The sequence below is a fragment of the Grampus griseus genome (assembly GCF_964374135.1).
Source record: "Grampus griseus genome assembly, chromosome: 2".
NCBI lineage: Eukaryota > Metazoa > Chordata > Mammalia > Artiodactyla > Delphinidae > Grampus > Grampus griseus.
The window spans coordinates 80,481,928-80,505,491 of record NC_139018.1 but is presented as its reverse complement, the minus strand read 5'-3'; the positions used below and the strand labels follow the sequence as shown (position 1 = coordinate 80,505,491).

The window sequence follows — 23,564 nt, the reverse complement described above, 5'->3', positions numbered from 1 at the left end:
CCCAGGTTTACATCAAAGCTTTAGAAACTAGTGGAAACAATATTTAGATGGAAATCATAACACCAGTAATAGTTCTTTTGGTATAAATGGCACCACAGTTAATATCTTTGGCACAGTTAATATCGGAGGCTGAGGCGGACTAAACCAAACACAACTCCAAAAGATTATAGCCTACTCATCAATCGCCCACATAGGATGAATAACAACTATCCTACCATATAACCCAACCCTGACTTTACTACATTTACTAATCTAGATCACAATAACTTTCACCACATTCATGTTATTCATCCAAAACTCAACCACCACTACACTATCACTATCCCAAACATGAAATATAATGCCCGTTATCACAACCCTCACCATACTCACCTTACTCTCCATGGGAGGACTCCCCCCACTTACAGGCTTCATACCCAAATGAATAATTATTCAAGAACTAACAAAAAACGACATTCTTGTTATACCAACATTCCTAGCCATCACAGCACTACTCAACCTATATTTCTACATACGCCTCGCCTACTCCACAGCATTAACTCTATTTCCCTCTACAAACAACCTAAAAATAAAACGACAATTTCACTCCACAAAACGAATAATCCTCCTACCAACAGCAATCGTATTATTCACAATACTCCAAATTTCTACTAAACCCAGCCATAAACAAATCTTCAACTGAAAAGCTCTGTCTACTCATTTATAATCTGTTACCTGGAAAAAAAGCAGAAGGTCTCTCTGGCCACCTAATCACCATATCAATGACACATGCCACAAGAGAGAAGCACTAGTTTATTTGATTGATCATGGTAGATAAACTCCAAATAACAGAGAAATTAACAAATGCTTGACATTTGCTCAACATCCATTATTCTGACACTGCTTTCAGAATTTCAAAGCCTGGGAGTATGCTTAATCAACATTCATATTCCCTCGTGAGCTACAGGCACCATATTGCACCTCGCCTTCATACTGATGAAAACTGCATATTGGCCATTTCCAAAATGTTCTGGGACTCCACACAGGGCCCCTTTTCTCTCTTGTTCCTGCTCTGCAGTTTTCTTTTAAACACTTCCAAGACAAAAGCATCTGCCAGTTTTTCTCTCTGGGGATGTATGCAAAATGAACTTAACAGTTTTAAGGCAGGAGTAACCCTCACATCTAAATTCATTCATAGGACAGAAAAGGGCCTAAGAGGCCTCTCCAGGGACAAAACCCTGCTGAAATTCTCCCCACACACAACAGTGGGAGCTTTATAAAATCTAAGTCCAGACAATTTCCAATTCAAATGCCCAACATAGCATGACCTTTGTCAGATCTCTGAGCCCAAGATGCACCCATGATTTTTTATTCTAACCAGCACAGACATTAGACAGGGCACTACTGCTAAGCAGGAGGTTCAATATTTGCATGCTCTTCTATTGTGAAAATGTAACAGTGACAGCACTGTGTCAAATTCTTTTCCCTCTAGAACTTTAACTCCATAGGAGAGGCATGGCTGACAGATGACTCCCCAACATCTGTGTTATGTACACTCCACAGCTGAGGAGCCCCAGATCACTGTCAGAACAACGCAGAGATGACCTGCGCCTTTCTTATGCCTTCTTCTTATCCCTGCCCCCCACCAAAATATATATACATTCATATATATATATATATATATCTACAATACAAATAGTGCAAGTTTTAACAAAATGTAAAAATGGCAAGTCAGATGAACATAATTTATAGTCATTAAACTGTTCATGTAGCAACTCAATATATATTGTATAGATGTCCTATACCAAATAATTTATCAGACCTGACACAGTGCACATCATATTGTTTTATTTAGTACACTTACTAAAATTTCATGGATCAAGCATCACTTCTGAAAGCACAGAGAAAGCACTAGAAAGTATTTATTCATCTCCCGTGATTTATTTTGATTACCCTTACAGCTACATGATAAAGTGGAACTCACAAAATTACAAGGTTAAGGTTTACATAGCCATTGCTTCATCTACTAAAATATAACAAATGGCTTCATGTCTGATGTATTTTACTTTCATTTAGTGTTAAGTAGTACACTAGGCTAAGCACTTAGCTGCCTACTGAATACTTTAATATTTTTAAATAGGACTTAAACATCCTGACCCGGAAAGTGGGGGGCTTAAGAAACAATTGTAGAAAGAAGAGCAAGTTCTTTGTATGGTGCTAGATAGAACAATACTGGCCACAAAAGAAGAAACACGCTTCTAACTTTTCTTCTCAAAGGGATCATAAAAATAAGCACTGGCCTGCACTAGAAAGTTCACAAGAATTCACTAAATGCATAAAGGACCACGATACCATGCTAGGCACCCATGGGAGGAGTTGCAAGATAAAATCATAGCAAAACACTGGGCTCCTATCCTTAAGGGATTCACTATCAGTGAAATAGAAAGTGAAAGACAGGAATGTATACTTTCCAATGGTCAAAGGAAAACAAGTAAAAGTAACTACAGTAGTCAAAGAAAAATCTTAACCAATATTCAAATATTCAAGTGACCAAAAAGAAGGGAGGTGGGGGGAGGGATAGAGAAAGAGAGAATTAGACGATGACACTTAAAACTCCTTTTCATCAATTTTCCTTTAAAATGTTTTATCTGGAGGCAGGTCTCCCAGACAAGGAAGATGAGATGAAAAGGGTGATAAAAGATCAGAAGTGGGAGATGGAAGCCCAAAGTCGAAAAGGTCAATATAACTTTTCAAGAAAAACAAGAAAGTTTGTTGGCCTCATCATTTTTGAGAAAACCATTAAAAACTTTATCAGATCAACTGCCTTGGGAAAGAATACTAAGGGGGGAAAAAAACAACTTTCAATTTCCAATGAACTATTTTGTTTAAAATGATGCAGTAAAAGTGAGATGAAGATAAGACAAGGAAAAGATCTTTCTTAGGAACTAAATTTTGTTTCCATTTATGAGTGATAATTGTCCCAAGATACCTACAAAATAATAACCTTCCCACAGGTATCACTCTCACGTACCCAAAGAGACTCCATATGTTTCAAGGTGCAGACACTGCAGTACAGAAGCAAGGCTTAAGCTTCTCAAAAACTTTGCTTCACCATCATATGACAGGAAAGCTGACAGTCAATGAGATACTTCAGGTGGAGCAAGAAAATCATGAAGCCATATTATATTGTACTGCAAGTTAGGCAGCAGAGTGACTTTAGATGAATAACAGGTTACTGAAGTGTCTATCATACTGCACCCTCAGAAAGGAAAGATAAAGACTATGAAGTCAAATAGAGTTCAATATAAAAACAGTAAAGTTCCAATCTCCCCAAAGAAAAGAACTAAAAATAGGAAAATAATCTTGCGCAGTTTAATACATAATGATAACGGCACCTGAAAAATCCTTGTAAAGAACAATTTAACCCTTGCAGCTTCATGTCACAGCAAAATCACTTTACCCATGTTGAAGGGGTCATGCAAAGATGAGCACCAGTATTAACAGACAGCCTTAAACGCTGGGGTTTCTGGGGGGTTGCGCCTCAAAAATATTCAACAACAGTTAATTGAGAGCATTGAAGAAAAGAATGAGTTTGAGTGCTGCAAACTCTTGCTGGGACCCCTATCCTCACCATCAGTCTGACATTTTATTTCTAAACAAGAAATACATTTTACCTTTCTGAGATTATTTTCTGGTTACAAGCCAACCATTATGAACCTTTCAGTGAATCGCTGAATACGGCACTTAAAGGGATAAACAATTATAAAAATAACTGTCACAAGTGCATACATTTTATTTTATTTAGTGATGTAATAAGCTTAGGGGCATATATCAGGTCCAAAATGGTCTTGGTCATTAAGTTAAGCAATAAATCATAGGTCTTGCCAACAACAACAGCAAACAGATGCTAACAAGGAAATGTATTATTGAATATTGCCACGTGTTATAAAAATGTAAGTGTGTTTAAGACATGTCTTAAATTTTTATAATAATATGCATTTAATACATTACTATTTGACACATGCAGGAATCAGATTTATAGGTTCCATTCTGTAGCTTCTTCTTCTGTGAACATGAGAGCATATTCTGGATTTTTTTTGAAACAAGAGGGGAAACCTTTAAAGTGCATGCTTGCAACAATATCTAATTGGTTGTCTTGCTGTTTTGTAGTAAATAATGTCAACACTGAAACTCATTAAAAAGAAGAAATCTATGCACTTTGCCAGGACAGAAAAACTGAACATTTTTAAATCACAATTTTTAAAGAAGCCTTATAGTCTAAGGAAATATAAGAGCATTTTTTAATCAAGTTGCCAACCAATTTTTTTCACATTCATTTTGAGCACAATCCCAGACAAAAATATACTAACTTGATTAACAAGTTCAACAAAAATGTGGAAGCCAACTAGCTAAGAAAAATCCTACTTTATATCTTCATGCAAAAATCCTAAGAATCAAACAGTATCTCAAAACACAAACTCATTTAAAATTGAGTCTCTCTTCAAAATATGTCAAGCTGTAATATTCCCTTAATATTCTTTTCAGATCAGTAGGCTTACATATCTTAGCAGCAGGTTCAACCCTCCTAGTGAAAGGACTTGGGAGGGAAGGAAGGAATTAGGGCCCAAGGAACTTATGTAAAACCTCTTTAAAAAAAAAAAAAAAAAGAGCTTTTTTAACATCAACGAGATGCCAACACTGCTAAAAGCATTTTTCATTTGCACACTATTTTGAGTGTCCTTTTCAATCAACTCTCCTAACTGCCAGTATGGTCTTCCCCCTTTCTTGTGTAGACAAGAGTCCATGCCTTAGAACACTTGAAGAAGCAGTGCTTGGAATATGGAAACTAAATTTTCTTCATTAAATCTACTGAAGCAGATATTAAAAATGCATTTAATATACTGGCGATGGTCCGTGGGCACCGCTGACTGTGACAGGCCAGTTACTGATGATGTGCCATCAGATGGCCTTCTCAGCAGGCGCCTGGGTCTCAGGCTGCTGAAGGACAGCAATATCTTCCCTCATGTGTAAGCTCTATTCATCTCCCAAGTATTTACTAAATCACAGGCCTCTGCACACATAGCCCACGTTTCAGCGTGTGCTAACAAATGATGGATGGCCTCATCAATTCGTTATGTCCTGAAAGCATGGTTTCCTGCCATTCCAATCACCAAACCTCAGTGCTCCAGAGCTGATCAGTTCTGGGGAATATATTTTGCAGGCTCGATTAAAAACAGTAGAAGTTCTTTGCATTAGAGTCTCTGACACTCTCCCCCAACTGTTTGTTGTTTCAACCAATTATTTGGGCAGAATAATCATGAAGTATTCAGACAATATAACGCTGGCAGGTTTTTTCCTGATGTTTGCTAAGGTGCAGTTTCATCTAGGACAAAACCGTTGAGCTACTCACTAGTAAAATTTATGTTTTAAAACATTTTTTTCCTTCTATGCACAGCAGGCAAAATCTTAAAAATAGTTTATATCATATTATAACGTAAATGCATTAGCAGATGCATTTCAAAGAAACTTTCAAGGGAATAACCTGTCTCTAAATCATCTAAACCTTTTAAGACAATAATTCATGAGAGTTCTCTTAATTATAATCTAGATAAAGGTACAGAATACTTAAAAATTCTTCTGACAGTTCCAAAGTTAGATGACAAAAGTTCAACTTGTCAAAGAAATAAACCCTCTTAAAAGAAGATGTATTTTCAGTTCCAAGGTTATATATGTCAGTTGTCTTTTCTATAAGCCATAAGAACATTTTTATTTTTAGCTAAGGCTTATCTACAGAATGGAAAATAAGAGCACACTCATGCCTTTCACTCCGAAACAGTAAACTTTAGAAAAACAGACAAACTTACCACAGCTAAACAGATAGCTGAGCTTTGAGGAAATGGAACGGCATTAAAAAGCTAAACAACTTGCTATAAATAAGCTCCTGGAAATGCTAAAAATTAAAAACAAAAAGCTGCCAGACTCCCATTTAGCCAATAGCTACATAGGCTCTGAAGTACCCACAATCAGCATAAGTTCTGCCACGTTGCCCTGCTGTTCACCTCAACCTTGACCTCAAGATTAAGCTCACTTTTATTGTGCACAAAGGTCACCTGTAGTAGGTCAAAATTCAAAGTCCCTTGTCAGAAAAGGTTGATATATTCCAACCTTTCCCTCTCCATGCATCAAATTTTTCATGGTAAAGTCATATTCAGCAGACAGTATATTCAGCAATTTATTGTTTCACTGTAATACAGTGCAGAATACAATTGTTCAAAAAGCTATCACATGACTAAAATACTTTTCATGAAAATGTACCAAACCTAGTCTCCTTACACACCTCTAACATGAAAACTAACTGAATCTTGTTTTCACAGTTCACAAGAAGAGTTATACGGCAAATAACTGTCCTCAAAATACAATCTATAGTATAGTTATGACTTTTACTTCCATAATCTTTGGCTACAGGCAACTATTTTTCAGAGCGTTGCTCAAAGTTTTTAAGTATAATTTTTTTTAAAGCATGAAGATCTCTAACCAGTTTTAATACTTTTATTCCAATCTGGCCTAAGCCGCTTAAGTGAAGTAAGTCTAAAGCTGAAAGCCTCTCTGACCTAGAAGGTAGAGGAAGATATGCTCTATAATAATAGAAAAGGAAGGGCAAAAATTACTGTATTGTCCAACTCATTATTATTGCAACTATATGATCAGCAGAACTGCACAAATAAGATAAATTAAGCAAATTCTTTGCAGGTAGCATTCTAGAATACACTGTAATTAAAAATAAGCAAAGCCTTAAGGAACAATAAATCTATTTTCTTTTTAAAAGATTCTGCAATTTCTTTGTGTTTACCGTAAGGTCTTTTTCATAATCAGTATTAGCACCATGAATAGATTTTAAGATTGTTTAAAAACACTAGTTCTTTAAATTAACTTTTTTAAAAAATTATTTATTTATTTATTTTTATTTTTGGCTTCACTGGGTCTTCATAGCTGCGTGCGGGCTTTCTCTAGTTGGGGCAAGCAGTGGCTACTCTTCATTGCAGTGCGCAAGCTTCTCCTTGTGGTAGCTTCTCTCGTTGCAAAGCACGGGCTCTAGGCGTGCGGGCTTCAGTAGTTGTGGCACAGGGGCTTAGTTGCTCCTCGGCATGTGGGATGTTCCCGGACCAGGGATCAAACCCGTGTCCCCTGCATTGGCAGGTGGATTCTTAACCACTGGACCACCAGGGAAGTCCCCAAATTTATTAATCTTTATTTTAAACACTAAAATCAATGTTCACACTCGTGTGATGATCTGTGGTATCCAACAAACTCTCCATGCCCTGGAAGACTGACTTGAACTTATATAACTACTGGACTCAAACTACTTCCTGGTGCAGAACCCTCACTCCAAAACTGGTATTCACCCAAATATCTTTCATAAATTCATAACCACCTTGTTATCAAGGTGAGGCAAGAATATAAAAGAGCTTCCAGAATATGCGGGGGCGGGGGAGTTGCATTTGAGAAAAGTAATTAGACAAGAACATACTTTAGAATTCTCAGGTTTTAACATTCCCACTAATTCTGTCTTAGGCAGCGATCATGTTACATAACCATTTTCTATCCTGGGGTGGGGAGTGGGGGGAATCAATCTAAACCTTGATATGCCCATTTGTCATCAACATAAAAGCACATCGTGGTTGCCAGTATCATCTAAAGACTATATTTTCACCATAATTTGCTAAAAGCAGGTTTCCTATTACCCAGGGGGTTAAAGAAAAACACTTTGGAAACCTAGAAAATAAAGAGGCTCGTTTAGGTAAAATCTTTTCAGTTCTAACACTGAGTCTATTATAAGCATAGATACCATCGCAACAAGCATCCTTAAATCAACAATGGTAACAATAACAGCAGCAGCAAAATGAATTTGACACAGTATCAGGAACTACGCTAATCATTTTCTATGTACTATCTTATGTCAAGTTCATAACAATCCCATTTTATAAACAAAGGACACTGAGGCACCAACAGGTCACCTGGCAAGTAAGTCATGAAGCCGGAATTCATACATCTATTTCCAGAACCAAGTTCTTTAAACCAATATAAAAAACTGCCTCTACAACAAAAAACTGAATAACCTCCTGGAGTTCACAGTAATAGGGTTTTGCTTCCTATCGATTTATACAATAATTAACCATAAGCAGAGAGAGCTAAATAAACCACCCAAGGTCAATCACAAGCCATGGCAACTCTGCCAAACTCAATACCACTTAGCCAGCCCACCAGTGTGGGCCCATCCCCACAGAGAATTCCACTTGACATTCTAAAATTCACATATGCTCGGCTAATATTGTTAATTTTATTGTCCACTTCTGTTTTAGCTGTATGTTGCCATATTATTTTATTACTGATACTTTGGACGTAGAAAAGAAATACTCACATCTGAACACGTGACAATTAAGTCTTTACAAAATTGTACTAAATCACATGGTAATCAATTGGCTATCTCCCAATCTTTTTTCATTACAATTGCAGAGATGCTTTATTTTCTTTTTTATATTGGAGTAACTGCCAAGGGAAGATGTAACAACTAAGCTTGAAGTTTCTCTTAAAATAATTTCTGACATGATAAACCCTCAGGTATACCACTGGAGCATTTCTAAATTCCTAAAGTGTGAATAATCACTAAATTTAGCCAATGAATCTACTCTGCAAGGGATTAATTTTCCTAAATGAGACATGTATATAGCTTTTGTTTTTTAACTAAGCAGCATTTTCCTCAGGTCAGTTCAATCAAATGTCCACTATGATATGTTTCATAACACCGACAACATACTAGGTACTGAATGGAATTCTAGTTCCCACAATAACCATAGTGGGGGAAAAAATATGTATCTTCTCTTTGGCCAAAAAAAAAAAAAAAAAAAAAACCAGGGGTGGGGGGGAAGAAAGCCCAACTCACAAAAATATTTTAATTTCTAAGAATAAATGAGGTACAGATATATGTGTTATGAGCCCTTTCTAGGAAAAAAGCTATGCTGATGGTATACAATGGCTCAGGGGCTTAAGAAATGCCTTTGGTGGCAGTGGGGAGGGACAGGGGAGCCGAGGTTTATAGCATGGGCCAATTTCTGTGGTGTAAACACTCCCACTGTGGCTGATTTTAAGCTACTGATGTGAGGTCACAGTGTGTAGAGTGGGGAAAAGATGCTTCCGATCAGCTCTCACAAGCTGGAAAGAGCCAGCTCCAGCTCCCATGGGCTGTAGGCCAAATTCAGCCCACAGACTTGTTCTGTTTGGCCAGGAAAATGTTGGCCCACACACTGTTTTTCAAAATTCAAACAAATTGACAACAGTTAAAATTCAGGATATTTTTTTTCTGAAAAACTCAGATCTAGAGCTGCTTTCTAGAGAATAGAAGACCTGGCAGCCCTGGGCCCACATTCCAGCACGGCAACAGATGGCTGGTGTAAGGTTGCAGCTGCCCTGCCCGTGCACACAACTGTCCTTTCACTTTGCCATGATCCCAACCAGGCCAGCTCCATTCCTTCACTCCTTGCTGATACCAACCTGGCCCCTAGACTCCTAGGGCATTCGGTGATCTTTAATTAAAGAGCTTGAAGGGAGAGTTTTGCCTTCAAATGTGTAACTTTGGTCAAATCCTCCCTCAGTTTATGCCCCTCTAACACTAACCATTTGACTAGATGATCTCTAGTTGCTATCTCAGTCCAACACTCTCCAAATCATTGAATTTGAAATCATGAGAGAGGTATGCAGGTCCCTCTGGAGAAGCTTTTGTGATCAGCATATGAACAGCTCCAAACATGCCCACCAAAGTGCAAATAAAAATTTTTAATGTTATGAACTGGAGGTTAAATGTATTTTTACCTTAATATATATTTTAGCTGGCCTCTGGAAATAAGAATTTAGATAATGTTAACTTTGTCAGTTAACAAATGATGTTTGTGAGCTATCTGTTACATCTAGGCTGTAGGGGTCTGTGGGGTTTTTAATGCTATACAACCAAGAGTCTCTTATATCCCCAGTCCATTTACTATTTTAGCTAAATGGGGCTTGAAGCGCGAGTTAACTTCAAGTTTTATTAGCTTTCCCTACCAGTATTATCAGCAAAAACAAATAGCAGGGTAATATACCTTAAGCAAAAGATGGTATCAGCTTGGAAGAGTTGTAGACAGAAACAAAAAATCGAAAAAAATGAATTGCCAGTCTAATTTCATGTGTGACTGTAGTAAGATGCATTTAAATGATGCTTTGCTTTCCCACATCCCATCTACAAAGGAGGCCACCTAAAAAGAGCCTCATTCCCCCACAAGTCTTAGACACCATCTCACAAGTTATGGAATCTTAGGGGGCTAAGGTGTGGCATGGGCATTAGTGACAAACTACGAGGTAGTTTCACCCTGCATTTCTACTCATCCTAAAGTTGAAGTTGGGTACCCACAGCATTCTTGGATGAAACATACCCAGTTCTGACTATTTAAGAGTGATCACAAAGATCCATGACAAATGCTAATTCATAAACTTGCTGAGGGTAAATCTGAATCTTCCATACCCCTAGGCTGATGTGGGGAGCAGCAAGTCAATTAGCTGAGAAATGAGTTTAACTTTGGTTAAAAAGTGCATCAAACTTTGTAGACCTTTGCCATCCTATATAGTGCTAGCTGCATATTTGAGGATTTTCAACAGCCATAAGCCATAACCCTTGTAAATATCAAGGGTCTGCTATGCCTCCTATCTCCTAAAACGGGATAAATACAAGATCAGAGTTTATATCTCATCCTTTCTAGGGCCTAAAGCAAAGGACAGGTCTAACAATAACCAAAAGATTAAAAATAAATATGTGAGTTATGTTAGAGAGGGTGAAAATGCACCATCTATTTTAAGTCTCAGTCTTGTATATGACTACTGCTCCCAGGACATCTCAGAAAAAGCCTGAGCTTCACACAGAATTGCTCCAATTCATGTGAGTCAGCATTCAGTCAAGGAAAAGACCCAGGGCTTACGTATTTTACTGAACAACAGTATCAAGAGACACGAATCCACCTTACTTTTTCCTCTACTTGCATTGCTTTGTTTCAAAATATTTATTCCCATAGTGTTAAAGTTATTTCTCTAAGTTTAACAGGTTTCAAACATTTTTAGCAGCTGAATCTCAATATTTAAAACACAGAAAAGAAATAAGCCCTGAGATATTTTAACATTTTACTTTGGATGGAAAATTGCAGAGCTCTCGGTTTCCTCAATGAGACTGTAGGTTTTATCAGGTCACAGTTGGAACACCACACTAGGCTAAAGAATGAAAACAAAAAAACTTATTTGCTGTCTTGAAGGAACAGAAAAGATCACCTCTCTGTCAAGAGGAGGCACTTGAAAAAGCTGACATTGTCAACTGTATCACTGTTCTTTGGCAAGAAGGAAGCTTTGGTTTATAAGGAAGAATTATTAACTCTTACATACATTATCAAGATGCCTCCTGAAAGGTTGGGACGGAGAGAAGAAAGAAAAGTAGAGGAAGGTGTTAGTTCCCCAAAGTGGCCCAGGAAAGGGCTGGATTCATGACCAGCCGTGTACCATTATTAATCCATCATGCACAGACTGCTCCATGCTGGTTTCAAACCTATGGACAGAATCATCCTGGATCCAGCTGTCTGTTTGCTCCCCTAAGAAACGGAGACTTGTCATTCAGTAAGAAGTTGTAACCAAGCACATTTCTGGAGTTCATCATATACCAGCTTACCACAGAAGCAATTTGAAAGCAGAATGTCTAAAACAAACACCTGAAGACACTTCCCACCAAGAAAAAGACAACTGAAAATAAAAGGAAGGAAAACTTATTCTGTACCCATCTTCCGTATGATTTTCATTCCAGTATATGACTTTTAAGGTCACTTTTCATACCTACTCTGAAAAAGGACTTTTATATTGCTTGATTGCTTTTTTTAAGGAAAACTGAACCTATATGGCAAAATTGCACAAAGTGTGTAATAAAAACATAATGGTAAATTCAGTCAACATTTGTTGAAAGTCAAATTATAAAATATTATCACCCTATACATCTATTGAACATTTTTCTCCTAGGGAAATATATAATTCTTCTTTATTATACCAGCAAACATTCCGGGATGGGTTATTACTTAGTTGACTAAAGTTTGATGCCTGAATATAGACTTAAAAATGAAGTCAATAATCTAATAACATAAAAGTCTCCCCCTCAAACTAATAAGAAATATTGTCAGCGTTTAGGTTCTTCTCAGGATAACACTATCTGAGGTTTTCGTCAAATATTCCTCTGCAGGAATTCAAGCTCATCTCACTTTTACAACTATGCAAATGCCAAGGGGCACAAACATCTGATAAAAGCTAAGCACTTCTTTCAGAAGTGAAGATGCCATATACTTAACAAAATAACCTTCGAGGAGAGTCTTTAAAGCTAGGCTACAATGCAGCAACAAAATAAAAACCTGAAATCTCACAGAGTAAAAAAGCATATTTTAAAAGATGACTAAAGGAAATATATGAAATAATCATATTCTTAGGCCAATTTTTAGACCAATTTCTTTTCCAATTTGCTAATGATCAATACAGAAGTACTCCTAGGTGTATTTCCTAAGTATATGAGTATTATTTTTGAAGGGCATATAAATTAATTATATTTCTTTGGCAAAAATACCAAAAGAATTTCCAGTTCAATAACAGGCTGACTTTTTCTCCCTTTATGAGCTATTCTCACTCATGATTCTGGAACTCAGGTCCACCATAACATTAGTATAGAAAATTGACCAGCAACTGAGTACCAACCTTCAATTCAATTGAGAGAACAAGGCCAACAGAAATAATCTTCCAATTTTAGTAAACCACGCCCTACAGTATTAATTATATGGGCAATGTGCTACTATTATTCTAAAAAAATCAGTGACTCTAGGTTTAAAAGTCTGGGTTTTTTTAAATGGCATTATATATTGCTATGAAAGATTTAAGGCAAGTTTCTGATATCTGGGCCACATTCAACTAATGATCAAAATCTGTGTGTTCACAGCCATACAATCAACTGATCCATATCAAAGCAAATTTGTGTCTTCTGTGTTTCAAAGGTTACTACTCAGACATTTCTTCTACTGTAGGCCATTTACTAAATTCTAATAATAACAGTAATCGTATTTACCATCCATTAAATACTTACCAGGACCTCTACACCGTACTAAGTGTTTAACATGCCTTATTTCACTTAATCCTCACAACAGCCTTAAGGAACTGAAGAGCAAGGGGCAATAGAGCAAGAGGAAGAATCTGGAGTCAGACTCTGCCTGGGTTTCAATCCTGTTTCTCCTACTTACTGGCTGTGGAGCTTCATCCCTCCTTTTACAGATGAGGCAACTATGACTCAGATAAAAAGAGGCAGAGCCAAGTCATTTCCCAAGAACAAATGGTTAAGGAAGCAGAAACAATGAAATACAAGATTTCCTATGGGAAATGGGGACAGGTTAAAATGGATCTGGAGGGGGGCGGGGGAGGGGTTCAAAAAAGGACAACTATAACCAATGGTAGTACCAAATGAAGCTAGGCCACCTTAAATGCAAAAGCTAAGGAAAATTGTTGTGCTTGTCCCAAGCAGGTTCCTTCGCTGCTCCACTCCTAGCCAGACTAGATCCCTAGGTCACTGCCAAGAACTACTAAGTTCAATACTGGCAAATACACAGCAGAGCCAGCCTTAACTCCAGTTCTCAGAGTCAGGTGAAGACCTCAAGAAAACGAGCCGAGTGTGTATCAGTTTAAGCACAGGGAGCCCAGCCAAATGAGTTTTCAATTACTTCTTTTGAGATTTCTCTACGAACAGCCTCATAAGAGTGAATGGTTGCCTATATTGTAAATGTTGCATACCAAGATAAAAAAAAATGCTTAGAAATGTGGAAGGCACCATCAGAAAAACCTATGTAAGGATTCCTAAGAGAAAAAAATACAGGAACAAGATAAAGACACTTATTTGCTTAGAGATTTACGTTATCAAGAGTTTGACTTATGACTCATTAATATAGGCATAAATAGCAACCAAACTAATGCACAGCAAAGGAACTTGGAAAAATTAAATTGTGCCAAAGGGTTATTTACCAACAAAAGAATTTCCAACAAAGTTATATCTCCTCTAAGAATCCGTTTTGACTAACCATATGTGAACTAACGGTACAACAAATCCTTTGGTTTCTAACATTCTATGATTCTAATAATTTATAGCTATTAGATGTGTCTTAAACTCTTTCCTCAGACTACAAGTTGTTCAAAATTAATTACTACATTATCCTTTCTGTTTTCTAAAAATTATCCAAATAGTGCCACAAACATAGTGAGCACACAGTGAGTTATTACAGACCAAATGCTGTAAGAGGTGAATAAACTGCAAGGACCAGTGAAAATCATGGCGTGACTGTAGGGTGGAACGTTTCACATAAAATGGTGGTAGAGAATGATACTAGGTGACAGAGTACTCCAGTGAGAGTAATAGAAAATCACCGATAAGGGCTTCCCTGGTGGCGCAGTGGTTAAGAATCCGCCTGCCAATGGGCACGGGTTCGAGCCCTGGTCCGGGAAGATCCCACATGCTGCGGAGCAACTAAGCCCGTGAGCCACAACTACTGAGCCTGCGCTCTAGGGCCCGGGAGCCACAGCTACTGAAGCCCGCATGCCTAGGGCCCAGGCTCCGCAACAAGAGAAGCCACTGCAATAAGAAGCCCGCGCACCACAACGAAGAGTAGCCCCAGCTCGCCACAACTAGAGAAAAGCCTGCACGCAGCAACAAAGACCCAATGCAGCAAAAAGTAAATACATAAATTTATTAAAAACTAAAAAAGAAAATCACTGATAGGCAAATACCCACAGTAACTATTTCATGCAAGAACCATTGATGGATGCTAAAATCAGAGCAAAAAAGTGTGAGGTGAGAAACTGGATATTTGCAGAGCCTCAAAGGATATCCCCACAAGGCAATTATTGGAAAGCGAACTTTACAGTGGAGAAACTTGGCAGACACCACCCCTTAACCAAGTGAATAACGTTAACCTCAGCAGTAATAAGACATACAAAATCAGATCCCCCTTGATATGATGCCCTGAGAAAGGCACAACATCACTTCTGGGGTATTTATGCCAAAAATGTTTACCCTCCTCTGATCATGAGAAAACATTAAGCACAAACTTAGGGACATTCAACACAATAACTGACCAGTACCCTTCAAAAATGTCAAGTTCATAAAAGACAAAAAAATATTAAGGAATAGTCATAGCCTGGAGGAGACCAAAAAGAAGACATGACAACTAATCTAATGTGTGATCCTGAAATAGAAAAGAGACAGTCAAAAAACAAACAAACAAACAAAAAAGAACAATAACAAACAAAAAAAACTAGCAAAGTTCAAAACAGGTCTGTAAATTATTTGGCTATATTGCATTAAAATCAATTTCCTGATTTTGACAATTGTATGTTGGTTATGTAAGATGTTAACATTAGGGGAACCTGAGTGAAGGATATACGGTTAACATTTCTGCAACTTTTCTGTAAGTTAAAAATTTCAAAATAAGATATATATATATATTTATACATCTTTAATATTTATATATATAAATAAAGAATGATATATAATCAGATATATATGTAGTGTTTGGGCAGGAAAATACAGTGTAAAACATGACCTGATAAGTAGCAGCTGAATGGGCTGGGGGCTTCTACCTGAATAAGGAAGTCCAGGAATAAGTTGGGAGATGCAAATCAATGACTATATCCTCAGCAAGTACTTAGATACAGTATTCCTACGTTTTGGGGGTCAAAGGGCCCATTTAATGTAAAACTGCAAAACAGAATAGAATAGAATAAGGGTGAGTTTAGGAGTTGTAAAATATTAGACATCACAAAATTCTACTCCTTCATTTTAAGTGGGAGGATTGTGAGACCAGAGTGGTTAAGGTGATGGCCCAAGTTCAATGTAGCGACTTGGAAAAACAAAAATTTGTAATTTCAGTGAAAACAAATAGGCCATGGAGAAATGAGGCTAGCAAGTAGAAACCACAGTGTAAAATAAAAGTTACGCTTGGGAAAAATGAAGCTATATCTTCACCTTTGAGCATATACTAAAATAAACTGCAGCTAGAAACATTATGGAATTAAAAATAAGAAAGAAAACCATAAAGCACCTAGGAGAAAATTTAGGGGGAAGATTTATTTTTCATATCTTAGGACATGAAAGGACCAAAAAAGCATAAGTTTAAAGTTAAGAATATAAAAAAATAACAATATTTAAAAGCACAACAACTGGGAAAATATCTGCAACAAAAATATGACATGTAAAGCATCAACATCCTTAAGATATGCAGATCAATAAACAATAACAAATCAATAAACAGAGCAAACACTCCGATAGAAAATTAGGCAAAGGACACCAGGCAAGTAATTCAAGAGGAAGAAAATTAAATGGTTAATAAACAATGTGGAAAATATGCAATGCATTATAGTCAAAAAATGTAAATTATGAGATGTCATTCTTGATCCATCATATTAAAGACTAAATGATGACTCTCTTCAACACTGACAAAAGTTGCAGAAACGAATACTGCCACGTGCTGTTGGTAAGTGGATTAATACAATCTTTTTGATAGTAATTTGTCAATACACTTCAAAATCCTTCAAAACATAAATATCCTTTGGTTTGAAATAGCTACTTGTTGTTAAAGTGTGGCCAATGGACCCCTGGAGTCCCTGAGACTCTCTCAGAAGTCTACAAGGTCAAAACTATTTTTATAGAAACAGTAAGACATGATTTGCCTTTTCCTCTGTGTGACATTTGCACTGATGGTGCAAAAACCACAGTGGGCAAAACTGCCAGGTCCTGAGCACAGATCAAGACCTGGCACAACTGTCCTACAAGTCACACACTTGCAGGAAGAAAGAAAGCCAGTTTCACGTAAGAATATCTTAAGATTCACTTATTAATTTTATTAAATCTCAACCCCTGATACACATTCTTCTAACATTCTGTATAACAAACTAAGAAGTAAATGCAAAGCACGTCTACTGCATATCGAAGTATTATGACTGTCTCAAGGGAAAGCACTTGTATGATTGTTTGAGAGCTGAACTAGATGCCTTTTCCATGAAACACCATTTTTACTTGGATGAATGATGAACAAAGTATGATTATTCAGATTTGGATATCTGGCAGACATTTTCTCAAAAATAAACAACATGAGCCTGTCACTTCAAGGGAAACAACTGATAGTATTTGTTGCCAATGAAAAAATTTGAGCTTTCAAGGGAAAATCAAATATTGGAAAACTCTGTATCCATCACCGTAAATGTGACAGCTTCACATCTTACAGACTTTTCTGATGAGATCAGTGGGGATACTAACAAATGTGATTTTTTTGATGCTGTATAATAAAAGGTGACAACATTGAGAAGACTTGCATAACTCACAACCAACATTTTGCAAATGAACAATGCATGATGATAAAAATCATGCATGGCTAAAAGATCCACTCAAAGTTCAAGACTGGCCAAAAAGTTCTATAATACGGTTTCACATTCCACATTGCAATACAAAAATATACCCAATATACAAAAAAACCCACAGTTATCTGAAAAGTCTATTAAATTACTCTTCCTTTTTCCAACTACATATTTGTCTGAGGCCAGAATTTCTTCATGTTCTTTAATCAAAACAGCATATCACAACAGGTTGATTGTCTTCCTTCTATTAAGGCAGATATTAAAGAGATTTGCAAAAGTGCAAAACAAGGCCATTTTTCTCACTAGCTTTTTGAAATCATGGTTATTAACCTTTAAAATTGGTTAAATTTAATAGGTTTATTATTGTTATTTTAAAATAAATAAGCAATTTTTTAAATTTCTGTTTTAATTTATATTTTAATAAACATCAACAGACATAACCCATATAAACAAAAGTTTTCTGGGGTCCTCAATACTTTTTTAGAGTGTAAGGAGATCTGGAGACCAAAAAGTTTGAAACCTGCTGATATGGTCATTCCCAATTTCTATGATTCTAAAGTAAGAAAATAAGCAAACTTGGCATAATATATGTACAGAAATAGAAAATTAGAAAAATAAAACTCTTGATGTCCAGCAATATGGAAATGGATGGTACATCTAGAATGTGATATTACTAGTATTTGAAACAAATTATAAGGAATTTTTAAAGATGAGTAATGCTCACTATATGTTAAGTGAGAAAAGCAAGACCTATAAACTACATTAGCAGAGAAAGTACCTCACTGAATAAAAAAGACTAGAAATATTCTTAAAATATGTTAACAGAAATTTTTGGAGCTATAGGATTATGAATAATTTTTATTTTCTTTACTGAGCATGTACTACTTTCAAAATCAGGAAAGTAAAAAATTTTAGCAACTTTTAAAAGCATTTCAGTACTTTGATTATTTTTAGAATTCAATTTAGGTGAACATCACACAAAAAATAATTGCTTCTGTTATTATTATTAATATTAAAACTAATTAAGGCAGCTTAGTATAGAACTCTGACCTGAAAGTCATGAAACCTGTATTCTAAACACTGTTTAGCCATTCAATAACTCTAGGCTTTCTGACAAGTCACTTAACCTCTTTGAGCCACCAGAAATTATCTCTGAGGTCCTTACTTCACCAATTCTCTGGCAAAATGAACTATCAGATCTAAAGGCTGTTCAAGTCCTTTGCAAGAAACATCTAAAGTAAAACAGTGCTACAATGCAAACTGTGAGGCCAACTCCCAAATCACACTCTTTATGGAATTCCTACCGACGCTGCTAAATGGCTCTTTAATTCCTTCTGCAGATTGGTAGTGCAGCATTTCTCAATAAAGTCTCTGGTAAATGAAGAGTTAGTTATACCCTGAATGGTATTTGGGAGAAGCAAAAAATATTTGGCCATATTATGCATAAGAGAAAAAAGGGCATACGAGAATAAGCAAGACAGCATGGTGCCCCAAACGAATGGAGTCTTTCTTACGTATACTTCATAAGTCCTTAATAACAGTAAAAGGAGGTTACCTCTAACAGAGAGGACAAGGTATTTGCTATGGAAAAGAATGAAAGAAAAAAAATGAGGGAGAGAGAAAGAGAAGAGGGAAAGGAAAAGAAAGAGAAGCAAAAATACAGTGCTAATATAAGTACGTAACAAGAGCAGAATTATCTAAATGTGTGCTGTATCTTAAAATTGCCCAGAAAAATCTACCTATCCTCTTAGCTGACCAGCCTTCACCCTTCACTGTTCATTGGCAGAGTTGGCAAAGAGTTAATGACAGAAAATTAAATTCCAATTTGTCAATTTTGTTGCTTGTTAGCAAGTCTGAAAAAAATCTTAGACTATAAAGGTTTAAATTAAATCTGGATAATATTAAAAAGAGATCCCTTCATTTTACAGATTAGGAAAACTGAGTCCTTCAAAAACAACTGAGATTATAAAAGACCTTCAATTTGTACTTTACTAATACCAATTATCCAATAATCTCTTTCCTCAAGAAAACACTTTCATGATGATGTCAAAGACAAGGAAGCTAATGGTGCTCAGTGCCACAAAGTAAAATGGTATAAGTTTGGATTTGGTTTTGAAATAGAAGAAAGGTAAACGAACATTCTATACTTTTAACATGGCACAAATACAATAACCTGGTTGTTCTGGACTGGTTCTTTGGGTAATGCCAGGGCCTCAGTTTGCACATCTTTAAAATGAGGCAATCTATAGCATATAGTTGCTAAAGTCCCTTCTTAGAAAGTTGGAGAATCCTAAAAATCACTTAAAAAAAAAAAAAAAGACATGCTTGGGGAGGAGGGAAGTATGAAATACACCTGGTACGGCTGTTCAAATGACCAATCTTGACGCAACAGTGGAATCCATAGGGTACCAGTCTCTGACCAGCTTGAGAACACTTGCGGTCACTTCATTACAGTAGAGAGCCATAGTAAACTATAAGAGGCCCCTTTAGGCCTGTACTCCCTTGTTTGTTTCCAGAGGGCAACTGAAAAGGGTCCTCCATTTCCACCTTCTGAATCTACAATTCATATTTCCACTTTGAGAGGGCCCTGCTACCCATCATTCATTCCTAGTATCTGTCAACCCCTAGACATTTATGCACCTACTTATATGCACCCATCACCTAGCAAAAACCAAGTTTTCAATAAACATTTGTTGACTTGAAGGGATTCGTCCATTAAGACTCTCCTGAGAAAAGCAGGTCAAAGAAGAAACCTTTTTCACCATTCCTGCTCTCCTAACACCTGACACTCATGTTCCTCCCCAGTCATGTGTGACACGTGGTTTCTAAGCACTGGCTGGGCTGCCAGACACAGCTACTGCAAGCAAAGGTCTCTTTGAGGGGGGAGATGGGCACTTACCTGGGGAACCTCTGCTTCAGCTTCCTCAGGCTCTGCCTGGTAGGCGGCACAGACACTAGGCACTGGGCTATCTCGTCGTATTGGGCTTTAGTCAGTATCATGTTGGGCCAGGGACTGGGAGGTGGCAGTGAAAAGGAAAAAAACACCCTGGGCTTGAGCAGCCTTCGTGTCGGGAGACGAGGGGTGGGCACAATGCGGCACAGCGTTGTGTTCCCGACTTTCTGGGCTTGCCCCTACCCTCCCTCCTGCACCCCTGGCTGCACAAGCCTGGGCTTCAGCCTGCAGCTCCGCGGCGGGAGGCGGGCTGTAGACCGACTGCCCTTCCTTGGCTTTCTGAGCAGCCGCAGAGGGCCCGGCCGAAGGCAACCTGCCGCCATGTTACTTAAGGGCAAGCCAACCAGGAAGTAACGGCCACAGGCAGAGGTGCCGCCTAAATCCTACCGGCAGGTCCCTGGGCAGGACCCACCCGGGATTAACGTGGAATGCTCCTGGCGGTCATGCCTTCCCTGTTGCCAGAAGCCAGGAAGTCCTGGCGCATCGACAAGGCAGCAGGGCCCACAGGTAACCGTGATCATTAAGCCTGAGCCCGAGAAAACCACTGCCAGGGCGCGCGATTTGAATACGCTTCCAATCGCGCCCGTTTTACTGCAGCTCCAATCGGAGACTGGCCTACAAAGAAATACGCCTTCTTTCGGTTCAAGGCTCCCTGCGCCCTGCGAGCGTCAGCGGAGGAGCTGTAAAACCCAAAACCCACTAGAATCGCTGTAGACGTACAGCTTGGCTTGTGTTGAGGGAAGTCTGACAATTTAATTTCTGCAGCTGGCGAGGAACACAGTTTTGGCCCTGTTGGGAAACAGGCTAGAAAACAAAACCCACATCATCAAACAGCGCGCAGTAAACAATATCACTCTCACTCCTCACAGGTGCTCAAGAACTGAAATCATTACTTATTCATCTGTGAATCCCCAGCTCTCAGAAAATAGTAGGCATTCAATAAATGTTTGGAGAAATAAGTCAGTGAACGAATTTATCTGTTTTGTGTATGTGTTGTGAATGGATCTCAGCTATCCCGAGGCCATTGATTAGGACATCAGTGCCTCCTTTAATCCTTTTTAAAAATCTATTTGGTTCTTAAAAGGCCATGTGTCATGTTTCTTTTCAAATTTTAACATTTTAAGCAGATGAAAGAAAAAGTGTTTAGATTTTAAATAACGTGTAAATGGTTAATTTTTTTTTTTTTTTTTTAATCTGGAATAAGGCCTGGGTTAGAAGTTTAGCTTAGATATGCCTCCTTGGATAAATTTCTTAATCCGTCTAAACCTCAGTTCCTTTGTCTGTAAAATTGATTTTTAATTCATGGGGTTATTCGTAAGATTAAATAGGATAGTACAAGGAATGGATTCCTTAGCTTAGCTTCCAGCAGATAGTCTGTGGAAGATAAACAGCCTGTATAAGACTACTTGATAGTGATAGGTCAGGACATTTACCAGGTGTTGTTTGCTCCCTACACATTGACTTATTTGATCTGTATAATTTTCTAAGAGGCGGGTACTATTGCCATCCTCCTCGTCCTCCTTTTTCTGCAGGGTGAATAAACTGAGGCATGAAAAGCAACTCTTCAGCGGTCATGAGAACAAGTAAGCAGCAGGAGTAAAGTTTAAACACCTGAAATTTGGTTCCAGGGTCCGTGCTCTTGCCAACTCTCAGTAATGCTTAATTACTACACACAAAAAAGTCACACTCTCTTAGGCCAAAGGTTAAGAATTTTTTTGAAAGGAAACAATCTATATTTCAAAGAATCTTTTAGTCCATGTTTTAAAAAACTTCACCACTTTATTTTCCCAGGCGTCTCCAAGTCCAGTATCAACATGGATCCTGAATTCAGCAACCATAGATTCTTTTGAATATTTACATCAGAATGTTTTCTTCCCATATGCTTTGCATCTAGCTCTGGTTGTGTGACATTAGTACATAACTATTTATTTATGGCAGCATGGCCTGGAGTTGCCACCTGGCTAGTTTGTTGCTGACCCTGCCATGACTCTTACATGAAAGCTAGCTGACGATAAGCAGACACCACTTGATTCCCCATTCCTTTCTCCTTCCCGACTTCACTCTTCTCAATTCACAGCCAACAGATTTTTACAGAAAACATCAGTTCAAGGATGTCTGCACTGGTTATTTTTTATAGTAACTCTTTTCTCTGGCTCTTGTCCTGCATTCACCCTCACAACCCTAAAGGAAAAGGCCAGGTTTGTTTTTCTGTTTTTATTTTTAACATGCCAGCAGTTTACAATTTTGACCCAAATCCAGTAGGTTGTTTAGAGTTAGCGCCAGGGGAAAAGCACAGTGATGTTGCTGTTTTCATTGGCAGTGACAATGGTGTTGCTTATTAGGCACAAAATAGAAGCAAAGCAGAAATGTGGTGGTGGTATTGCTGTTTAGGTGTTTCTTATTTCCCTTGAATGTGAAATGCTTGGTGTAAGCCAATTATTTCTTTGAGGCATGCTTTCTTCCTCTCTCACTCCATCTCTTGAACCCTACTATGTGCCCCTCATCCGCTCTTACTCCTTCTAGAGCTGTCTCTCCGTGCCTGGAGTTCCCCCACTGTTTCTCAGTCGGTCTGTCGGTAATACCGACCATTTTCTACTAAGTGAAGTAGGGTCGTGAAATGAAAACAATACCAAAGGAAAAACCCAAAGAACTGGCTACCTGTTTAAAATCAGCCATAAATTGTGTAGCCTTGAGCAAGTGACAGCCTCTCTGATCCTGAATGTCCTCAGTGTAACCCCAAGAAGTGGAACTTTATTGTTCTGATAGGGAGAAAGAATCTATAAATATGAAAAAAGTGTAGGAAATCTTAGCAAGAAAATGTCAAAATGGGGACTAGTGCAGCTCCCTGGAAGATGGTCCAGAATGAATAGCTTGACCAGATATCTTTCTGCCAATTCAGGACCACGTGAATAATGAACGATTTTAAAGGAGTGTGGGGTTTGCCAGGGAGGCAACAGAAGGTCATTTCAAGAAGAGTGCTAAACACAATGGACTAAAAATAAGAACGAGCCAAGTCACGCGCATGGGAAAGTTATTCCGGCTAGAGCAGAGAGTTCTAGGCAGAGTGCAAAGGAGTTGAAGATGCTTCACCTTGGAAAGAGTCAGTCACATTTGTAAACAGTCTGTTGTTGAACGTGCCAAA

General features: G+C 37.9%; 1 protein-coding gene across 2 annotated transcripts in view; it reads right to left on the bottom strand.

The window, feature by feature from the left end:
* Nucleotides 1-20,622, bottom strand: part of CDIN1 (CDAN1 interacting nuclease 1) — a gene marked incomplete at its 3' end in the record, with an annotated part of 212,022 nt that extends 191,400 nt beyond the window's left edge. For both annotated transcript variants that reach the window (XM_082649600.1, XM_082649601.1), the window contains exon 1: nt 20,369-20,622. In XM_082649600.1, coding sequence (XP_082505726.1) covers nt 20,369-20,469 — 101 coding nt within the window. In that variant the 5' untranslated portion in view covers nt 20,470-20,622. The remainder of the gene's footprint in view (nt 1-20,368) is intronic.
* Between the last annotated feature and the right edge of the window lie 2,942 nt (nt 20,623-23,564).